Here is an 18,984-nt window from a genome sequence, read left to right as displayed (position 1 = left end):
GTAGAAGTGGTTTTTTTTGATACCCGACTGTTACTGCCATGAAGGGAGCGGGAGGCACTTGATACTGGCACATGGGGGGAGGGGGGTTGGCACCTGATACTGGCACATGGGGGAGGGGGGTTGGCACCTGATACTGGCACATGGGGGGGGGGGGGGGGGGGGATGGCACTATGATACTGGGACATGGGGGAAGGAGAAAGGCACTTGATACTGGCACATGGGGGGGGGGGGGAGGAGAGAGGCACTTGATACTGGCACTTTTGGGGGGGAGGGGAGAGGCACTTGATACTGGCCCATGGGGAGGAGAGAGGCACTTGATACTGGCACTTTTTGGGGGGAGGGGAGAGGCACTTGATACTGGCACTTTTGGGGGGGGGGGGAGATGGCATGGCACTATGATACTGGCACATGGGGGGAGGAGAGAGGCACTTGATACTGGCACTTTTTTTGAGGGGGAGATGGCACTATGATACTGGGACATGTGGGTGGAGGAGAGAGGCACTTGATACTGGCACGTGGGGGGGAGAGAGGCACTATGATACTGGCACATGGGGGGGAGAGAGGCACTATGATACTGGGACATGGGGGGGGGAGAGAGGCACTATGATACTGGGACATGGGGGGGGGGGGGGAGAGAGGCACTATGATACTGGGACATGGGGGGGAAGAGAGAGGCACTTGATACTGCTACACTGTGCTCCACAATATACAGTATAACGCTACAGTGTGTAGTCTGTGCTATAAGCACCATTGTTTTGTGGCAGCAGACAGAAAATAATCTGGAAGTGTCCCTCCCGAGACCAGGCTCTGACTGCTAGGGGGGGTCTGCTGAGCTAACGGATGCCCTCTATGGCAGTAGCACCACCATAGCCCCCATATATGGCAAGATGGGGGGAAGGGGGGTGACACCATTTTCTACTGCACCGGGTGACACCAGCCCTAGCAACGCCACTGCAAGGAAACACTGCTTAAAAGACATTGCAGAGACAAAGACTTAATCTGGTTATATCCTACCCCGACTAAGAGTTGACAGGGAAAGTTACAGCTTCAAAATATTTGAAGGAGACAGTAATACTTACTGGACATGGAAAGCAGCATGGCCAATGCTGCAAAGGTGCCAGCCATCCCCTGACCGCTGAGGAACATGCTGCTGTAATGTTGCGGGAAGAGCGTCAGCAAGCCAAAAAGACTGCCCTGTAGAATAGCACAAAACGCTGGGGAGAAAGGAAGAAATGTTAGAAAAGAGTGATAAATGATGACCAAACATAAAAAATATGGTACTGTTTGGCCCCTTTCACATGGGCGTCGCGGAAGGGGTCCAGATGCGTTGCGGGAAACCTGCGCGAGTGTGCACGCAATTTCAGTCAGTTTTGTCTGCGATTGCGTTGTTCAGTTTTTTCCACGGGACTGCAAAGCGTTTTAATCCGTTTAGCACGCGTGTGCTAAAAAACTGAATGTTGGTACCCAGGCCCGAACTTCTTCACTGATAGAGGACCTTTCATCAGTTTTGACATAGGCTAATTATGAAGGAGCGAGATTCCTTCTCCCTGGCTGCGAGTAGTCAGCTCTGATTGGATCGCGCTCACAGCAAGGGAGAAGGAGACGCCCACAGCAGAAGACTGCGTCTCCTCCCCGATGCGAATTTAATAATACATCACGCCAAATCACCGGGTGACATCAGCTCTGTTATTTTTCAATGTAATCCTGCCCATGATGATAATAAGTGCTGATTCCCTGGTCAGACAGTTTAGCCCTCCATGTTTCTGGTGGGATTGTTCATATGATATTCATATCAACACTGCATTGTGGCCAATCTTTTTTTTAGGTGTAGGGCCAACTTTAGTAGTCTGTGTAGAAAAAAAAGTGATATATATCATGGTAAATTAAAAATAACTAATAAGATACTAATCCTAACGATGGCAGAAACTAACACAGACTGTGTAGACATGCAACAAATGTATCACAGTGGCTAAATGCTGGATGATAGATTTGATGCATGGCTAGATACTTGTCTAAGTTTATACCACCTAGTGGTTTAGTTTGGCTTTATGCCAGAATTTTAGTGCAATGTTTATGCAAAATGTTGCACTGCAAGCTGCATCCACTCAGCATGCTGGTGTCACTTTAAATATGGTGCCACTGGCGAGCGCAGAGGGCACCATAGCAGCAGGGTTTCTGCTGTTTCTTACAGCAGAGACCCAGGGTAATTGTCTGGTGCTCTCCATAAGGAGATATCTTCCAAAAAGTCATATACACTCCAAGATGGTATCAATTAAAACTACAGTTCACCCGCAAAATATTGAGCCCTCACACAGCTCCATAGACCAAACTATAAAAAAGTTATGGGGGGGGTCAAAAAATGGCAATAAAAAGACAAAAATAGCTTTTAAAAAAGTTTTTTCTTTCAGTTTTAAAACACAAGAAAACTTTGTGGTATCGTTGTAATCGTACTAAGGGTCCATTCACACGTCCGCAATTTCGTTCCGCAAAATTGCGGACCCATTCATTTCTATGGGGCAGCACTATGTGCTGCCAGGATCCGGAATTGCGGATCCGCACTTCCGGGTCCGCAATTCCGATCCCGAAAATTATAGAACATGTCCTATTCTTGTCCGCAATTGCGGACAAGAAAAGGCATTTTCTATTAAGTGCCGGCGATGTGCGGACCGCAAAATGCGGAATGCACATCGCCGATGTCCGTGTTTTGCGGATCCGCAAAACACACACGGACGTGTGAATGCAGCCTAAGACAGAGAATGAATGTAACAGGTCAGTTTCACTGATTAGGACATCATAGAAACAATACCCATAAAACTGTGGCAGAATTGTATTTTTTTTTTCCCAATTCCACCCCATTTGAATTTTTTTTTTCCAGCTTCCCTCTACATCATATGCAATATTAATTAGTTTCATTAGAAACTACAACTTGCCCTTCAAAAAACAAGCTCTAATAGGCTATGTGAAAGAAAAAATATAAAAAAAGTTATGGCAGGAAGTAAATATAAAAGTTAAAGGTGTTGTTTCACTTCAATAAGTTGCATTTATTATGTAGAGAAAGTTAATACAAGCCACTTACTAAGGTATTGTTATTATATATATTGCTTCCTTTGTTGGCTGGATTCATTTTTCCATCACATTATACACTGCTCATTTCCAAAGTAACATAGTTTATAAGGCTGAAAAAAAGACGTCTGTCCATCCAGTTCAGCCTGTTATCGTGCAAGTTGATCCAGAGGAAGGCAACTTGCAGGACAACAGGTTACAGACCACCCTGCAATCCATCAGTGGTGGTCGTGCTTGCACACTATAGGAAAAAGCATCAGCAACTCTCTGATGGCCTAGGACAGTGGTCGGCAAGCCGCGGCTCGCGAGCCACATGCGGCTCTTTTGATCTTTCACTGCGGCTCTTTGGTTCGGGCTGGCGGGTGGGCGGCCGCGCAGCCATATCACGCCGCTCAGACTGCTTGTAAATTGTTTGTCATGCGCCTGCTGCCCAGTCTGTCTGCTCCTTCCACTTTATGGATGAAGCAGGCAGGCGGGGCAGGAGGCGCATGGCGGGGCAGGAGGCGCGGCTCTAGCTCAGCTGCCCACTGTGAGGAGGGGTGGAGTGGTGAAGAGGCCGCCGCTCAGGAGGAACGAAATGTCCTGCAGCAGAAAGGTAGGAGCTGCCCCCGGTGTGTGCACTGCACCGGCCCCACCGCAAGTGTCCCTGCCCCCTTCCTTCCCCCCACTAATACATTACTTACTGGAAGGCACTTATGGGGGATATCTGTGGATGGCTCACTTATGGGGGATATCTGTGGAGGGCACTTATGGGGGATATCTGTGGAGGGCACTTATGGGGGATATCTGTGGAGGGCACTTATGGGGGATATCTGTGGAGGGCACTTATGGGGGATATCTGTGGATGACACATATATAGCATCTTATGCTATATATGTGTCATCCACAGATATCCCCCATAAGTGCGTCATCCACAGATATCCCCCATAAGTGCGTCATCCACAGATATCCCCATAAGTGCGCCATCCACAGATATCCCCCATAAGTGCGCCCTCCACAGATATCCCCCATAAGTGCGTCATCCACAGATATCCCCCATAAGTGCGTCATCCACAGATATCCCTCATAAGTGCGTCATCCACAGATATCCCCCATAAGTGCGTCATCCACAGATATCCCCCATAAGTGCGTCATCCACATCTGCAGACAAGTTTAAGAAAAGTAAAAAATGATAAAGATAAAATGAAATAATAATCAAGATCCAAATAAAAGAAAGTACATATAAAAGTATTCAAAAACACACTCTGGCCTCATGCCCACGAATGTAAGGGCGCCGTGCCTGTGCTGCGGACCGCAAATAGCGGTCCGCAATGCACGGACACAGACCATGGGGCAGCTGCATGAGGATCGCGGACCCATTAACTTGAATGGGGTTCGCGATCCGCATCCGACTGCCCGCACCGCAAAAAAGTAGCACATGCTGAAGTGAATGGGTCCATGATGCGGGCTGCACACGGCCGTGTGCAGCCCGCATCATGGACCCATTCACTTCAATGGGTCCAGGATCCGGGATATGAGTGCTACAGTGTGCTTCCGTGGTGCTTCTGGCTGTGCCTCCGCACCGCAAAAAAGTAGTGCATGCGCCCGGATCCTGGACCCATTGAAGTGAATGGGTCCTTGATGCGGGCTGCACACAGCCGTGTGCAGCCCGCATCATGGACCCATTCACTTCAGCATGCGCTACTTTTTTGCGGGCACACGGTCGTGTGCATGAGCCTAATAGTCCTCACTGGTACTGTTGATGCAATATTTTAGGTTTTAAAAATGTGGCTCTCGAAAGAAATTCCAATCGTGGTTTTGGCGATATTTGGCTCAGTTGACAAAAAAGGTTGCCCACCACTGGCCTAGGACCATGGGAGCACACATAGGCTAGTGCGTAAGTGGCTTGTATTAACTGTCTACATGATAAATGCCACTTACTGAAGTGAGACAACCCCTTTAACCCCTTAAGGACTCAGCCCTATTTCACCTTAAGGACTTTTTTGCAAATCTGACCAGTGTCACTATAAGTGCTGATAACTTTAAAACGCTTTGACTTATCCAGGCCATTCTGAGATAGTTTTTTCGTCACATATTGTACTTCCAGGAAGCTATGGAGGATCAAGAAAATCGAGGCCGGAGGAACAATCTCCGGTTCAGAGGCATACCTGAAACGGTGTCTAATGGAGATCTCAAGTCCACCATTAAACAAATTGCCGAATCCCTCCTGGGTAACACGAACCATCCCATATAATCATAGAAAGAGCTCACAAAGCTCTCAGACCAAAACCAAAGAACTCTGAACCACCCAGAGACATAATCTGTCGATTTCTGAATTATATGGATAAAGAGAACATCCTCAATGCAGCCAGAGCTTCAAATAACATCACTTATGGCAAATCCTCTATCTCTATATATCAAGATCTTTCTCCTATTACCCTGAGAAAGAGGAGAATTCTTAAACCCCAAACAGATCCTCTATAGATGGACCTTTCCCTTTGGCCTAACTTTCAAATATTCTGGAAAACAGATCAAGATCGCCTCTTATATCGATCTACAAGAAGCATTTTCCTCTATGGACATTTCTCCTTTGGACATTGCAGACTGGAACGCGGTGTCTGAAATCACCTCTCTACCGGACCTCCCCAAGATGACCCGATGGGAGAAATCAACTACTCCGAAACGACATCGCCTGAAGCACCGCAGCGGCAACCTAACCCCCAGAAGGATAACCGGGACCATCTCTTAATTCTCTTAAGAATAGTTAAGATTATACCTAAGATACCAATGTCTCTACATTATTATGCTCTCGTCCCACTTCTCCCTTTCCTCCTCCCCCTTTCTACCCTTCCCCTCCTGAAGTCTATTATTCCCATCCTCTCTGGTCCCAAAAATAGCAAGACCTCTTATCTTAGGTCAAACCCATCTCCCCCCTCTGAAGAAGCCTTCAAGCTTCATAATGTTATTAATGTTGCCATTTGCTTCATTACTGTTATACTACTGTTTTGTTTATTGCTTTATGTATTTTTTATGTTTCTTTAGATATGGAACACATGTATTGGCTGGTTGCAGACCAGTTGTCTCCTCTCCTGGAGGCTGCCATGACACTCCACAATTCCAAACAACAACTCTTCTTTTACAATTACGGTCAAACCCCCACAATAATTTATTTCCTTTATTTGCCATGACAGACCTCAAATTAACATCCTATAATGTAAAGGGACTTAGATCCCCATCCCAAAAAATAAAAAATAAAAATAGGAAAAAAAATCCCCTTCTATGGAAAGAAAAGTGCTCTTTTATCTTCGTCCAGGAAACCCACTATAAACATGGTAAGAGGGACACAGACCCCCTAAGCAGAACGAGAGGAGCGCAACAAACGATCCTCGCGGCAGATAACAGCGCAGTAGCGGTCACGATTACTGTAAGTGGCCGAGGGTGGAAAGTAAAAGAAGAAGGGGTACAGAACACTGAAGCTGCAGAAGAGGGGCCCAAGCCTCCGGATCATAATCTGGCAGCAGTGTGACTGACAATAGAGAAAGAATACACAAAGATCTGTGTCAGCAGGAAAATGAAAGCAGATGCACAGTCCTGAAGACAGCAGTACCAGGAATAGAATCGCATATATTAACCCATCAAGACCCAGCGTCCGGCTGCACAACAACCACAGCAAGTAACCTGGTAGGACTGTGGGGTATTATTAAAAGTGGGGTACACTGCTGTACAAGCTACATCACAGATACTGCCTCTTGCAAAAACAGGCCACTATAGAAGGCCCTTCCTCATTAGCAAGAAAAATATCAACCTGCTACAATACACAGAACTAAAAGTAATCCTGTTATATTTACACATTATAGATCCCCTATTTACTTAGTGAGATGCAACAGAAACACAACCACCCTTATCGCACCAGAGGGATAAACAATCCTGAAGTTTGGCAAACCTCATCAAAAAAATCCTACCATTCCAAAGATTATCTGGAAGAAGATTTCCCAGACATGTACAACATGCAAAGTTCGCAAAAAACAAAATGTCCCAAAACCAAAAGCCTCAAAATTAACAACAAAATTGTGGGAAATGAGGAACAAGAAGATAACACGGAGAATGAAAATTTCTCAGACAACTCCTCAGACACTGCGAGTCCTCAAAAACAGAGCGCAAGAAAAAAAATCATTCAGTGGATCCTTAAATGAAGAAACTCAGACACTTCAAACAGAACAGGCCAAAACTACACCTGAACCTAATCAGGGAATAGACCTGAATTCCATCATCGCCACTGACAAAGCTGCTTCTGAATCCTTTATAAAAGAGACAATATTATTGCTACACAAATCCTTTACGAAAGAGATAAGCAATGTCTTCTTATCAACCAACTCAAAGTTGGAAAAGATGGACTCCAGAGTAACACACAGAGAACAAAATAGATCAGATCTGCAAGTCACATGAGATTGCCGACACCATTAATTGCAACTCAGATGAAATTGAAAGTTTACAACTTAAAATAGCTGATCTAGAGGACAGAAATAGAAGAAATAACCTGAAATTCAGGGGCATCCAAGAAACCGTTTTGCCCTCGGAATTAACACAATATTTACAAAAATTAATGGGTATAGTTCTACCAGACTGCTCCTCACAGGACTTTGAAATAGACAGAGCCCACAGTCTACCCAAACCAAGAGGACTGGACCCTTCAATCCCAAGAGACACTATCGCTAGAATACATTTTTACAAAGTCAAAGAAAAGTTCAATCAAGAATTCAGAAAATGCAAACAACTCCCAGAGGAATTCAAAAATATACAAGTCTATACAGACTTATCACAATTCACAATCCAACAGAGGAAAAAATACCAAACAGTAACTAATACTCTACGCAAACATAATATACCCTACAGATGGGGTTTCCTTGTAAAGCTATTGATCCCAGATGGAGGAACAACAAGGATAATCATGTCCTCAGAACAAGGCCTGGAACTATTGAATAAATGGGACACTTCACCCGAAATAGAAGACCGTCCCCCTGAAAGACCATCAAAAAGAGAAAGACCGCACTGAAGAAGAGATGAAACCGCGCTGATGAAACCACTCAGTATCATTCTACAGTAGTTTAAAACATGTTGACAATCTTTACAGTTATTGCAGTATACACTAGAGTATATGCATCACCAAGACTCCAAGTGTACTTACTGTCTTTTCCCTTCCCTTTCCTACACTTGACCCCAATTGTGTAGCGAAGGCTACTCTTCTATAACCTCTATAATTTCCTTTTTTTATTTTCTTCTCTGTCACTATAGTGGGCCATTGTGGGGTAACCCTTTTTTTTTATCTGGGTTGCGACATTGGTGCTCACGCATCTTATAACTTTTACTTACTACCTTTTCTTCACCTTTGTTGACCCAAATATCTTTATATTCTGATAGATTGTAAGGCTATTTACTGTTTAGGCTGGGCTTGATCGGCTCTTGTCGTATGTTGTGCTCTTATTTAAAGTATAACCTATATATATATATATATATATATATATATATATATATACATATACATACATACATACACACACACACACACACACACTGCTCAAAAAAATAAAGGGAACACAAAAATAACACATCCTAGATCTGAGTTAATTAAATATTCTACTGAAATACTTTGTTCTTTACATAGTTGAATGTGCTGACAACAAAATCACACAAAAATAAAAAAAATGGAAATCAAATTTTTCAACCCATGGAGGTCTGGATTTGGATTCACACTCAAAATTAAAGTGGAAAAACACACTACAGGCTGATCCAACTTTGATGTAATGTCCTTAAAACAAGTCAAAATGAGGCTCAGTAGTGTGTGTGGCCTCCACGTGCCTGTATGACCTCCGTACAACGCCTGTGCATGCTCCTGATGAGGTGGCGGACGGTCTCCTGAGGAATCTCCTCCCAGACCTGGACTAAAGCATCTGCCAACAACTGGACAGTCTGTGGTGCAACGTGACGTTGGTGGATAGAGCGAGACATAATATCCCAGATGTGATCAATTGGATTCAGGTCTGGGGAACGGGCGGGCCAGCCCATAGCATCAATGCCTTCGTCTTGCAGGAACTGCTGACACACTCCAGCCACATGAGGTCTAGCATTGTCTTGCATTAGGAGGAACCCAGGGCCAACCGCACCAGCATATGGTCTCACAAGGGGTCTGAGGATCTCATCTCGGTACCTAACGGCAGTCAGGCTACCTCTGGCAAGCACATGGAGGGCTGTGCGGCCCTCCAAAGAAATGCCACCCCACACCATTACTGACCCAATGCCAAACCGGTCATGCTGGAGGATGTTGCAGGCAGCAGAACGTTCTCCACGGCGTCTCCAGACTCTGTCACGTCTGTTACATGTGCTCAGTGTGAACCTGCTTTCATCTGTGAAGAGCACAGGGGGCCAGTGGCGAATTTGCCAATCTTGGTGTTCTCTGGCAAATGCCAAACGTCCTGCACGGTGTTGGGCTGTAAGCACAACCCCCACCTGTGGACGTCGGGCCTTCATATCACCCTCATGGAGTCTGTTTCTGACCGTTTGAGCAGACACATTTGTGGCCTGCTGGAGGTCATTTTGCAGGGCTCTGGCAGTGCTCCTCCTGTTCCTCCGTGCACAAAGGCGGAGGTAGCGGTCCTGCTGCTGGGTTGTTGCCCTCCTACGGCCTCCTCCACGTCTCCTGATGTACTGGCCTGTCTCCTGGTAGCGCCTCCATGCTCTGGACACTACGCTGACAGACACAGCAAACCTTCTTGCCACAGCTCGCATTGATGTGCCATCCTGGATAAGCTGCACTACCTGAGCCACTTGTGTGGGTTGTAGACTCAGTCTCATGCTACCACTAGAGTGAAAGCACCGCCAGCATTCAAAAGTGACCAAAACATCAGCCAGGAAGCATAGGAACTGAGAAGTGGTCTGGGGTCACCACCTGCAGAACCACTCCTTTATTGGGGGTGTCTTGCTAATTGCCTATATTTTCCACCTGTTGTCTATCCCATTTGCACAACAGCATGTGAAATTAATTGTAACTCAGTGTTGCTTCCTAAATGGACAGTTTGATTTCACAGAAGTGTGATTGACTTGGAGTTACATTGTGTTGTTTAGGTGTTGATGCGAAGATCGGAACTATTACCATCTCAGACCACTCTCCTGTCTTTTGTACTCTACGTTCACCATCTGTACCAGGTAGGACTCCTATTTAGAGTTGAGCGAACACCTGGATGTTCGGGTTCGAGAAGTTCGGCCGAACTTCCCGGAAATGTTCGGGTTCGGGATCCGAACCCGACCCGAACTTCGTCCCGAACCCGAACCCCATTGAAGTCAATGGGGACCCGAACTTTTGGGCACTAAAAAGGCTGTAAAACAGCCCAGGAAAGAGCTAGAGGGCTGCAAAAGGCAGCAACATGTAGGTAAATCCCCTGCAAACAAATGTGGATAGGGAAATGAATTAAAATAAAATAAAAAATAAAAAAAATTAACCAATATCAATTGGACAGAGGTCCCATAGCAGAGAATCTGGCTTCACGTCAGCAGAGAATCAGTCTCCATGTCATAGCAGAGAATCAGGCTTCACGTCACCCACCACTGGAACAGGCCACTGTCACACATTTAGGCCCCTGCACCCAGACAGAGGAGAGAGGTCCCGTAACAGAGAATCTGGCCTTATGTCAGCGCAGAATCAGTCTTCATGTCATAGCAGAGAATCAGGCTTCACGTCACCCACCACTGGAACAGGCCACTGTCACACATTTAGGCCCCGGCACCCAGACAGAGGAGAGAGGTCCCGTAACAGAGAATCTGGCCTTATGTCAGTGCAGAATCAGTCTTCATGTCATAGCAGAAAATCAGGCTTCACGTCACTCACCACTGGAACAGGCCACTGTCACATATTTAGGCCCCGGCACCCAGACAGAGGAGAGAGGTCCCGTAACAGAGAATCTGGCCTTATGTCAGCGCAGAATCAGTCTTCATGTCATAGCAGAGAATCAGGCTTCATGTCACCCACCACTGGAACAGGCCACTGTCACACATTTAGGCCCCGGCACCCAGAGAGAGGAGAGGTTCATTCGACTTTGGGTTGCCCCGCAATATAATGGTAAAATGAAAATAAAAATAGGATTGAATGAGGAAGTGCCCTGGAGTACAATAATATATTGTTAAGGGGAGGTAGTTAATATCTAATCTGCACAAGGGATGGACAGGTCCTGTGGGATCCATGCCTGGTTCATTTTTATGAACGTCAGCTTGTCCACATTGGCTGTAGACAGGCGGCTGCGTTTGTCTGTAATGACGCCCCCTGCCGTGCTGAATACACGTTCAGACAAAACGCTGGCCGCCGGGCAGGCCAGCACCTCCAAGGCATAAAAGGCTAGCTCTGGCCACATGGACAATTTGGAGACCCAGAAGTTGAATGGGGCCGAACCATCAGTCAGTACGTGGAGGGGTGTGCACAGGTACTGTTCCACCATGTTAGTGAAATGTTGCCTCCTGCTAACACGTTCCGTATCAGGTGGTGGTGCAGTTAGCTGTGGCGTGGTGACAAAACTTTTCCACATCTCTGCCATGCTAACCCTGCCCTCAGAGGAGCTGGCCGTGACACAGCTGCGTTGGCGACCTCTTGCTCCTCCTCTGCCTTCGCCTTGGGTTTCCACTGATTCCCCTGTGACATTTGGGAATGCTCTCAGTAGCGCGTCTACCAACGTGCGCTTGTCCTCGCGCATCTTCCTATTACGCTCCAGTGTAGGAAGTAAGGTGGGCACATTGTCTTTGTACCGGGGATCCAGCAGGGTGGCAACCCAGTAGTCCGCACACGTTAAAATGTGGGCAACTCTGCTGTCGTTGCGCAGGCACTGCAGCATGTAGTCGCTCATGTGTGCCAGGCTGCCCAGAGGTAAGGACAAGCTGTCCTCTGTGGGAGGCGTATCGTCATCGTCCTGTGTTTCCCCCCAGCCACGCACCAGTGATGGGCCCGAGCTGCTTTGGGTGCCACCCCGCTGTGAACATGCTTCATCCTCATCCTCCTCCACCTCCTCCTCATCCTCGTCCTCCTCTAGTGGGCCCTGTCTGGCCACATTTGTACCTGGCCTCTGGTGTTGCAAAAAACCTCCCTCTGAGTCACTTCGAAGAGACTGGCCTGAAAGTGCTAAAAATGACCCCTCTTCCTCCTCTTCCTCCTGGGCCACCTCCTCTTCCATCATCACCCTAAGTGTTTTCTCAAGGAGACATAGAAGTGGTATTGTAACGCTGATAACGGCGTCATCGCCACTGGCCATGTTGGTGGAGTACTCGAAACAGCGCAACAGGGCACACAGGTCTCGCATGGAGGCCCAGTCATTGGTGGTGAAGTGGTGCTGTTCTGCAGTGCGACTGACCCGTGCGTGCTGCAGCTGAAACTCCACTATGGCATGCTGCTGCTTGCACAGTCTGTCCAGCATGTGCAAGGTGGAGTTCCACCTGGTGGGCACATCGCATATGAGGCGGTGAGCGGGAAGGCCGAAGTTACACTGTAGCGCAGACAGGCGTGCAGCAGCAGGGTGTGAACGCCGGAAGCGCGAACAGACGGCCCGCACTTTATGCAGCAGCTCTGACATGTCGGGGTAGTTGCGAATGAACTTCTGCACCACCAAATTCAGCACATGCGCCAGGCAAGGGATGTGCGTCAAACCGGCTTGTCCCAGATCTGCAACGAGATTTCGCCCATTATCGCACACCACCAGGCCGGGCTTGAGGCTCACCGGCAGCAACCACTCGTCGGTCTGTTGTTCTATACCCCGCCACAACTCCTGTGCGGTGTGGGGCCTGTCCCCCAAACATATGAGTTTCAGAACGGCCTGCTGACGTTTACCCCGGGCTGTGCTGAAGTTGGTGGTGAAGGTGTGTGGCTGACTGGATGAGCAGGTGGAAGAAGAGGAGGAGGAAGCTGAGTAGGAGGAGGAGGAGACAGGAGGCAAAGAATGTTGCCCTGCGATCCTTGACGGCGGAAGGACGTGCGCCAAACAGCTCTCCGCCTGGGGCCCAGCCGCCACTACATTTACCCAGTGTGCAGTTAGGGAGATATAGCGTCCCTGGCCGTGCTTACTGGTCCACGTATCTGTGGTTAGGTGGACCTTGCCACAGATGGCGTTGCGCAGTGCACACTTGATTTTATCGGACACTTGGTTGTGCAGGAAAGGCACGGCTCTCTTGGAGAAGTAGTGGCGGCTGGGAACAACATACTGTGGGACAGCAAGCGACATGAGCTGTTTGAAGCTGTCTGTGTCCACCAGCCTAAATGACAGCATTTCATAGGCCAGTAGTTTAGAAATGCTGGCATTCAGGGCCAGGGATCGAGGGTGGCTAGGTGGGAATTTACGCTTTCTCTCAAATGTTTGTGAGATGGAGAGCTGAACGCTGCCGTGTGACATGGTTGAGATGCTTGGTGACGCAGGTGGTGGTGTTGGTGGTTCATCCCATGTTTGCTGGGCGGCAGGTGCCAACGTTCCTCCAGAGGCGGAGGAAGAGGCCGAAGCGGCGACAGCAGCAGAAGAGGCCGAGGCGGCAGCAGCAGAAGAGGTAGCAGGGGGAGCCTGAGTGACTTTGTTTTTAAGGTGTTTACTCCACTGCAGTTCATGCTTTGCATGCAGGTGCCTGGTCATGCAGGTTGTGCTAAGGTTCAGAACATTAATGCCTCGCTTCAGGCTCTGATGGCACAGCGTGCAAACCACTGCTCCCTCTTTTGCTACGCTGTTGGCTCGGTCTCACCACTGCCTCTTCCTCCGAACTGTGAAAGTCAGTGGCACGACCTTCATTCCATGTGGGGTCTAGGACCTCATCGTCCCCTGCATCGTCTTCCACCCAGTCTTGATCCCTGACCTCCTGTTCAGTCTGCACACTGCAGAAAGACGCAGCAGTTGGCACCTGTGTTTCGTCATCATCAGAGACGTGCTGAGGTGGTATTCCCATGGCCTCATCATCAAGAAACATAAGTGGTTGTGCGTTCATGCATTCTATCTCTTCCACCCCTGGGGAAGGGCTAGGTGGATGCCCTTGGGAAACCCTGGCAGCAGAGTCTTTAAACAGCATAAGAGACTGCTGCATAACTTGAGGCTCAGACAGTTTCCCTGATATGCATGGGGGTGATGTGACAGACTGATGGGCTGGTTTTCATGCGCCATCTGTGCGCTTTCTGCAGAAGACTGGGTGGGAGATAATGTGAACGTGCTGGATGCACTGTCGGCCACCCAATTGACTAATGCCTGTACCTGCTCAGGCCTTAGCATCCTTAGAACGGCATTGGGCCCCACCAAATATCGCTGTAAATTCTGCTGGCTACTGGGACCTGAGGTAGTTGGTTCACAAGGACGTGTGGCTGTGGCAGAACGGCCACGTCCTCTCCCAGCACCAGAGGGTCCACTAACACGACCATGTCCACGTCCCTTATTAGATGTTTTCCTCATTGTTCCCGTTCACCACAATTTTGAAAATGGCAAATTTGGGAATAGTTTTTCAACCCAGAACAAAAACTGTGCTTTTACGGTCACTACAAATAACTTGGCCAGCTAAAACAGTACAGATTTGGTTGAATAGAAATGTGAGGCCTATTTTTTTTTGCGCTGTGTGACAGGTATACGTTTAATCACAGAATTAGACTCATATCTGCACGGTAGCATGTGTGTTAAGTTTTTCTGAATGACACTATCAGCACCTTGAATCTAAGATATCCTTTTTGGGATAGATTTCAAGTAGGCCTCATATAGCATAAACTACTTATTTTGAGAATGTCAAATTTGGAAATAGTTTTTCACCCCAGAACAAAAACTGTGCTTTTATGGTCACTACAAATAACTTGACCAGCTCAAACAGTACAGATTTGGTTGAATAGAAATGTCAGGTCTATTTTTTAGGCGCTGGGTGACGGGCTCAACTTGCCCCTGATGTAGTATTTGGCCAAAAAATAACCACACTATTCATGGTTAAATGCACTTGGGTGACACAGGCTCAGCCTGCACCTGATGTAGTATATGGCCAAAAAATAACCAGACTGTTGATGGTTAAATGCACTTCGGTGACACAGGCTCAGCCTGCAGCTGATGTAGGATATAGCAAAAAATAACCACACTATTGATGGTTAAAAGCACTTGGTGGTAGCTTGTGCTGGCGCACCACAAGCCACAAAATGGCCGCCGATCACCCCAGAAAAAAGTGATCTAAAAACGCTCTGGGCAGCCTAAAAAAAGTGAGCAGTCGATATTAGCACTTCAATGATCCACAGCTGGAGATCGATCACAGAATGAAGTCTTTTGGAGGGGTTAATCTGCCTAATCTCGCCCTAACGTCGCAGCAGCAACCTCTCCCTATGCTTGAATCAGCAGAGTGACGTGCAGCGCTACGTGACCCAAGCTTATATAGAGGCTGGGTCACATGCTGCACTGGCCAATCAAAGCCATGCCAATAGTAGGCAAGGCTGTGATGGCCTCTTGGGGCAAGTAGTATGACGCTTGTTGATTGGCTGCTTTGCAGCCTTTCAAAAAGCGGCAAGAAAGCGCCGAACACCGAACCCGAACTTTTACGAAAATGTTCGGGTTCGGGTCCGTGTCACGGACACCCCAAAATTCGGTACGAACCCGAACTATACAGTTCTGGTTAGCTCATCCCTACTCCTATTTGGAGACCAAATAAGTCCATACTGAGCAACTAAGACCACAATAATTATTTCTCATCTCTCTTAGATTAATATTTCTCCATCAACAACAAACCTGATACTTCCCCTCAAATTCTATGGGATGCCCACAAAGTGTTCATTAGGGGACACTTTACTTGCAAATGCTCCTTTTTTTAAAAACAAACAAACACCTTTCTTCCCTACTAGACCAGATCCACGCTTTAGAATCGTACCATAAACGATCCCTAGCAGCCCAACACTTGTCTAGCCTTACAGCCCTTAGGACAGAACTCAAAAACCTCCTAAATGTAAAAGCAGCCAAATATTATTTATCCTCCCAACATAAATTCTTTGCCCATGGCAATAAAGCCTCAAAATTTATGATGCAATGCATAAGACGTAGAAAACTAGCAAGACATGTAACTTCCATTAAATCCCCTCAAGGACATCCAGTTTTTTCCTCGGAGGCCATTGCCGAACAGTTTAGACTCTTCTATGAAGCTCTGTATAATCTACCACATGCAAAATGAGATCAAGACATTCTAGATAGAGACTCTACTGTTAATTCTTTCCTTGACTCATTAAACCTCCCAACGAGATGTATTAGCAAAAGCGTTTTCACTCACAGAACTTGAAAATGCCCTTAAGACCACCCCAAAAGACAAGTGCCCTGGCCCAGATGGCTTCCCAACCGTTTATTATACCACTTTCCAAAACTCCCTGCTCCCTCACTTACTTTCCGTTTGTAATCTTGCTCTACATAAAAAAACCATTATCACCTGACATGACCAATGCACTAATTCCCAAAGAAGGCAAAGACCCGACATTTGCGCAAACTACCGTCCCATATCCTTATTAAACATAGACTTAAAACTCCTTGCAAAAATGCTGGCCACCAGACTTCAACCCTTCCTCCCCACTGATCAGGTGGGATTTGTAAAGGGAGACGAAGGAAAACATAATACTACTAAGGTCCTTGATGCCCTCTTTTTCGCCTCGTACAAAAAACTACCTTTGGTATTACTCGGCACTGATGCTGAAAAAGCATTCAATCATATAGACTGGTCCTTTATTGAACACCCCCTGTATAAATTTCACTTCCCTATTCCCTAAGTTCAAGCTGTGTTTGCGTAGTACGCAAACTCCTCTGCTTCTGTTTTAGTCAACAACCTCATTTCGGCTAGTTTTTTAAATATCAAAAATGGAACACGTCAGGGTTGCCCCCTCGCCCCCCAAATATTTGTCCTTGTGATGGAAACCTTATTACAAGCCTTGAGACAGGAAGAGGGCATTAATGGACTTAAGAAAGGATCACAAGAATACAAATTAGCTGCTTTTGCTGATAATCTTCAGATCCTCACCACAAACCCCAACAAATCTATGCCCCTAATAATTTCCTTCTTAAAAGATTTGGTTCCCTCTCTAACTTTAAAGTAAACCCACAAAAATCTCAAATCCTACATATAGGCCTCTCCCCTAACCTTATTTCAGCTCTTCAATTAAACTCCCAATTCAACTGGTCCTCCCTTCATCTAACCTACTTGGGCATCAAATTAACCTCACACCTCTCAGACTTATTTCACCTCAACTACACTCCACTCTTGGCGGTCATTGTTGCTTAGTTGGACTCCCTGGATTATCCTTACCTGTCATGGTTTGTTAGAAAGAACTTGGTGATGTCCCTAGTGATCCCTAGACTCACTTACTTTCTCCAGGTCCTCCCAATTGCTATACCGAGATTCTTTTTTTTTAGATCTTTGAATTCCCATATCCGTCAGTTAATTTGGCAGAAAAAGAAGCCTAGATTATCTTTGTCCAGTGGCGTTGCAAGGGGGGTGCGGACCGCACCGGGTGACACCATTGATGGTGACTGGTGACACCAGCCGGGCCGGTTTGTATTGCCCTCAGGAGAGGGAAAGATGTGTCTGGGATTCGAACCCACGACCTTCTGTCAGCGATGCGATGCAGCCTCTTCCTGTGTCCTGCCCTGTATGTCCATATATGGAGTCAGTGCTTGTGTATTCTAATTTAGACTGTATTTCAGAAAAGTTTCTGTTGGGATTCGAACCCACGACCTTCTGTATCAGAGGCAAATCATTTACCCACACAGCCATAAGATCTGCCTTGCTACTGATTGAAAAAATATGAGACTTCTACTGTTATAGCTGGCTAAGTGTACATCTATACACATGACAGCTGCCCCAACACACCCAGCACTGCTATATCTCTATATGACAGCTGTCCCAGCACACTAAGCTCTGCTATATCTCTATATATGATAGCTGCCCCAGCACACCCAGCTCTGCTACATCTAACACACCCAGCTCTGCTACATCTATACACATGACAGCTGCCCCAGCACACTCAGCTCTGCTATATCTCTATATATCTATCTACTGTATAGCAATACTTAGAGATATATAGATGTAGCAGAGCTGGGTGTGCTGGGGCAGCTGTCATATATAGAGATATATTAGAGCTGAGTGTGCTGGTGCAGCTGTAGCTGTCATGTGTATTAGATGTAGCAGAGCTGGGTGTGCTGGGGCAGCTATCATATATAGAGATATAGCAGAGCTGGGTGTGTTAGGGCAGCTGTCATGTGTATAGATGTACATTTAGCCAGCTATAACAGTAGAAGTCTCATATTTTTTCAATCAGTAGCAAGGCAGATCTTATGGCTGTGAGGTTAAGTGCTTTGCCTCTGGTACAGAAGGTCGTGGGTTTGAATCCCAGCAGAAACTTTTCTGAAATACAAGCACTGACTCCATATATGGACATACAGGGCGGAACACAGGAAGAGGCTGCATTGCATCGCATCGCTGACATGGAGGTAAGTAGAAGTGTTTTTTTTTTTTTTTAATACCCGACTGTTACTGCCATGGGGGGGAGCGGGAGGCACTTGATACTGGCACATGGGGGTTGGCACCTGATACTGGCACACGGGGGGGGGGGGGGGGCGGAGATGGCACTATGATACTGGGACATGGGGGGGAAGGAGAGAGGCACTTGATACTGGCACATGGGGGGAGGAGAGAGGCACTTGATACTGGCACTTTTGGGGGGGGGTGGCATGGCACTAGGATACTGGCACATGGGGGGGAGGAGAGAGGCAATTGATACTGGCACTTTGAGGGGGAGATGGCATGGCACTATGATACTGGCACATGGGGGGAGGAGAGAGGCACTTGATACTGGCACTTTTTGGGGGGAGAGAGGCACTAGGATACTGGGACATGTGGGTGGAGGAGAGAGGCACTTGATACTGGCACGTGGAAGGGTTGGCACTT

At 47.1% G+C, this 18,984-nt stretch overlaps 1 protein-coding gene across 2 annotated transcripts in view; it reads right to left on the bottom strand.

Moving 5' to 3' along the window:
* The window catches only part of SLC29A2 (solute carrier family 29 member 2), a 180,883-nt gene that overhangs the window by 89,434 nt on the left and 72,465 nt on the right, over positions 1-18,984 (bottom strand). For both annotated transcript variants that reach the window (XM_040409501.1, XM_040409502.1), the window contains exon 6: positions 1,080-1,214. In XM_040409501.1, the coding sequence (XP_040265435.1) occupies positions 1,080-1,214 (135 nt within the window). The remainder of the gene's footprint in view (positions 1-1,079; positions 1,215-18,984) is intronic.

This window comes from Bufo bufo, chromosome 10 (assembly GCF_905171765.1).
Source record: "Bufo bufo chromosome 10, aBufBuf1.1, whole genome shotgun sequence".
Taxonomy (NCBI): domain Eukaryota; kingdom Metazoa; phylum Chordata; class Amphibia; order Anura; family Bufonidae; genus Bufo; species Bufo bufo.
Note: the sequence above shows the minus strand (reverse complement) of the source record. Positions and strands in the feature narration are given on the sequence as shown.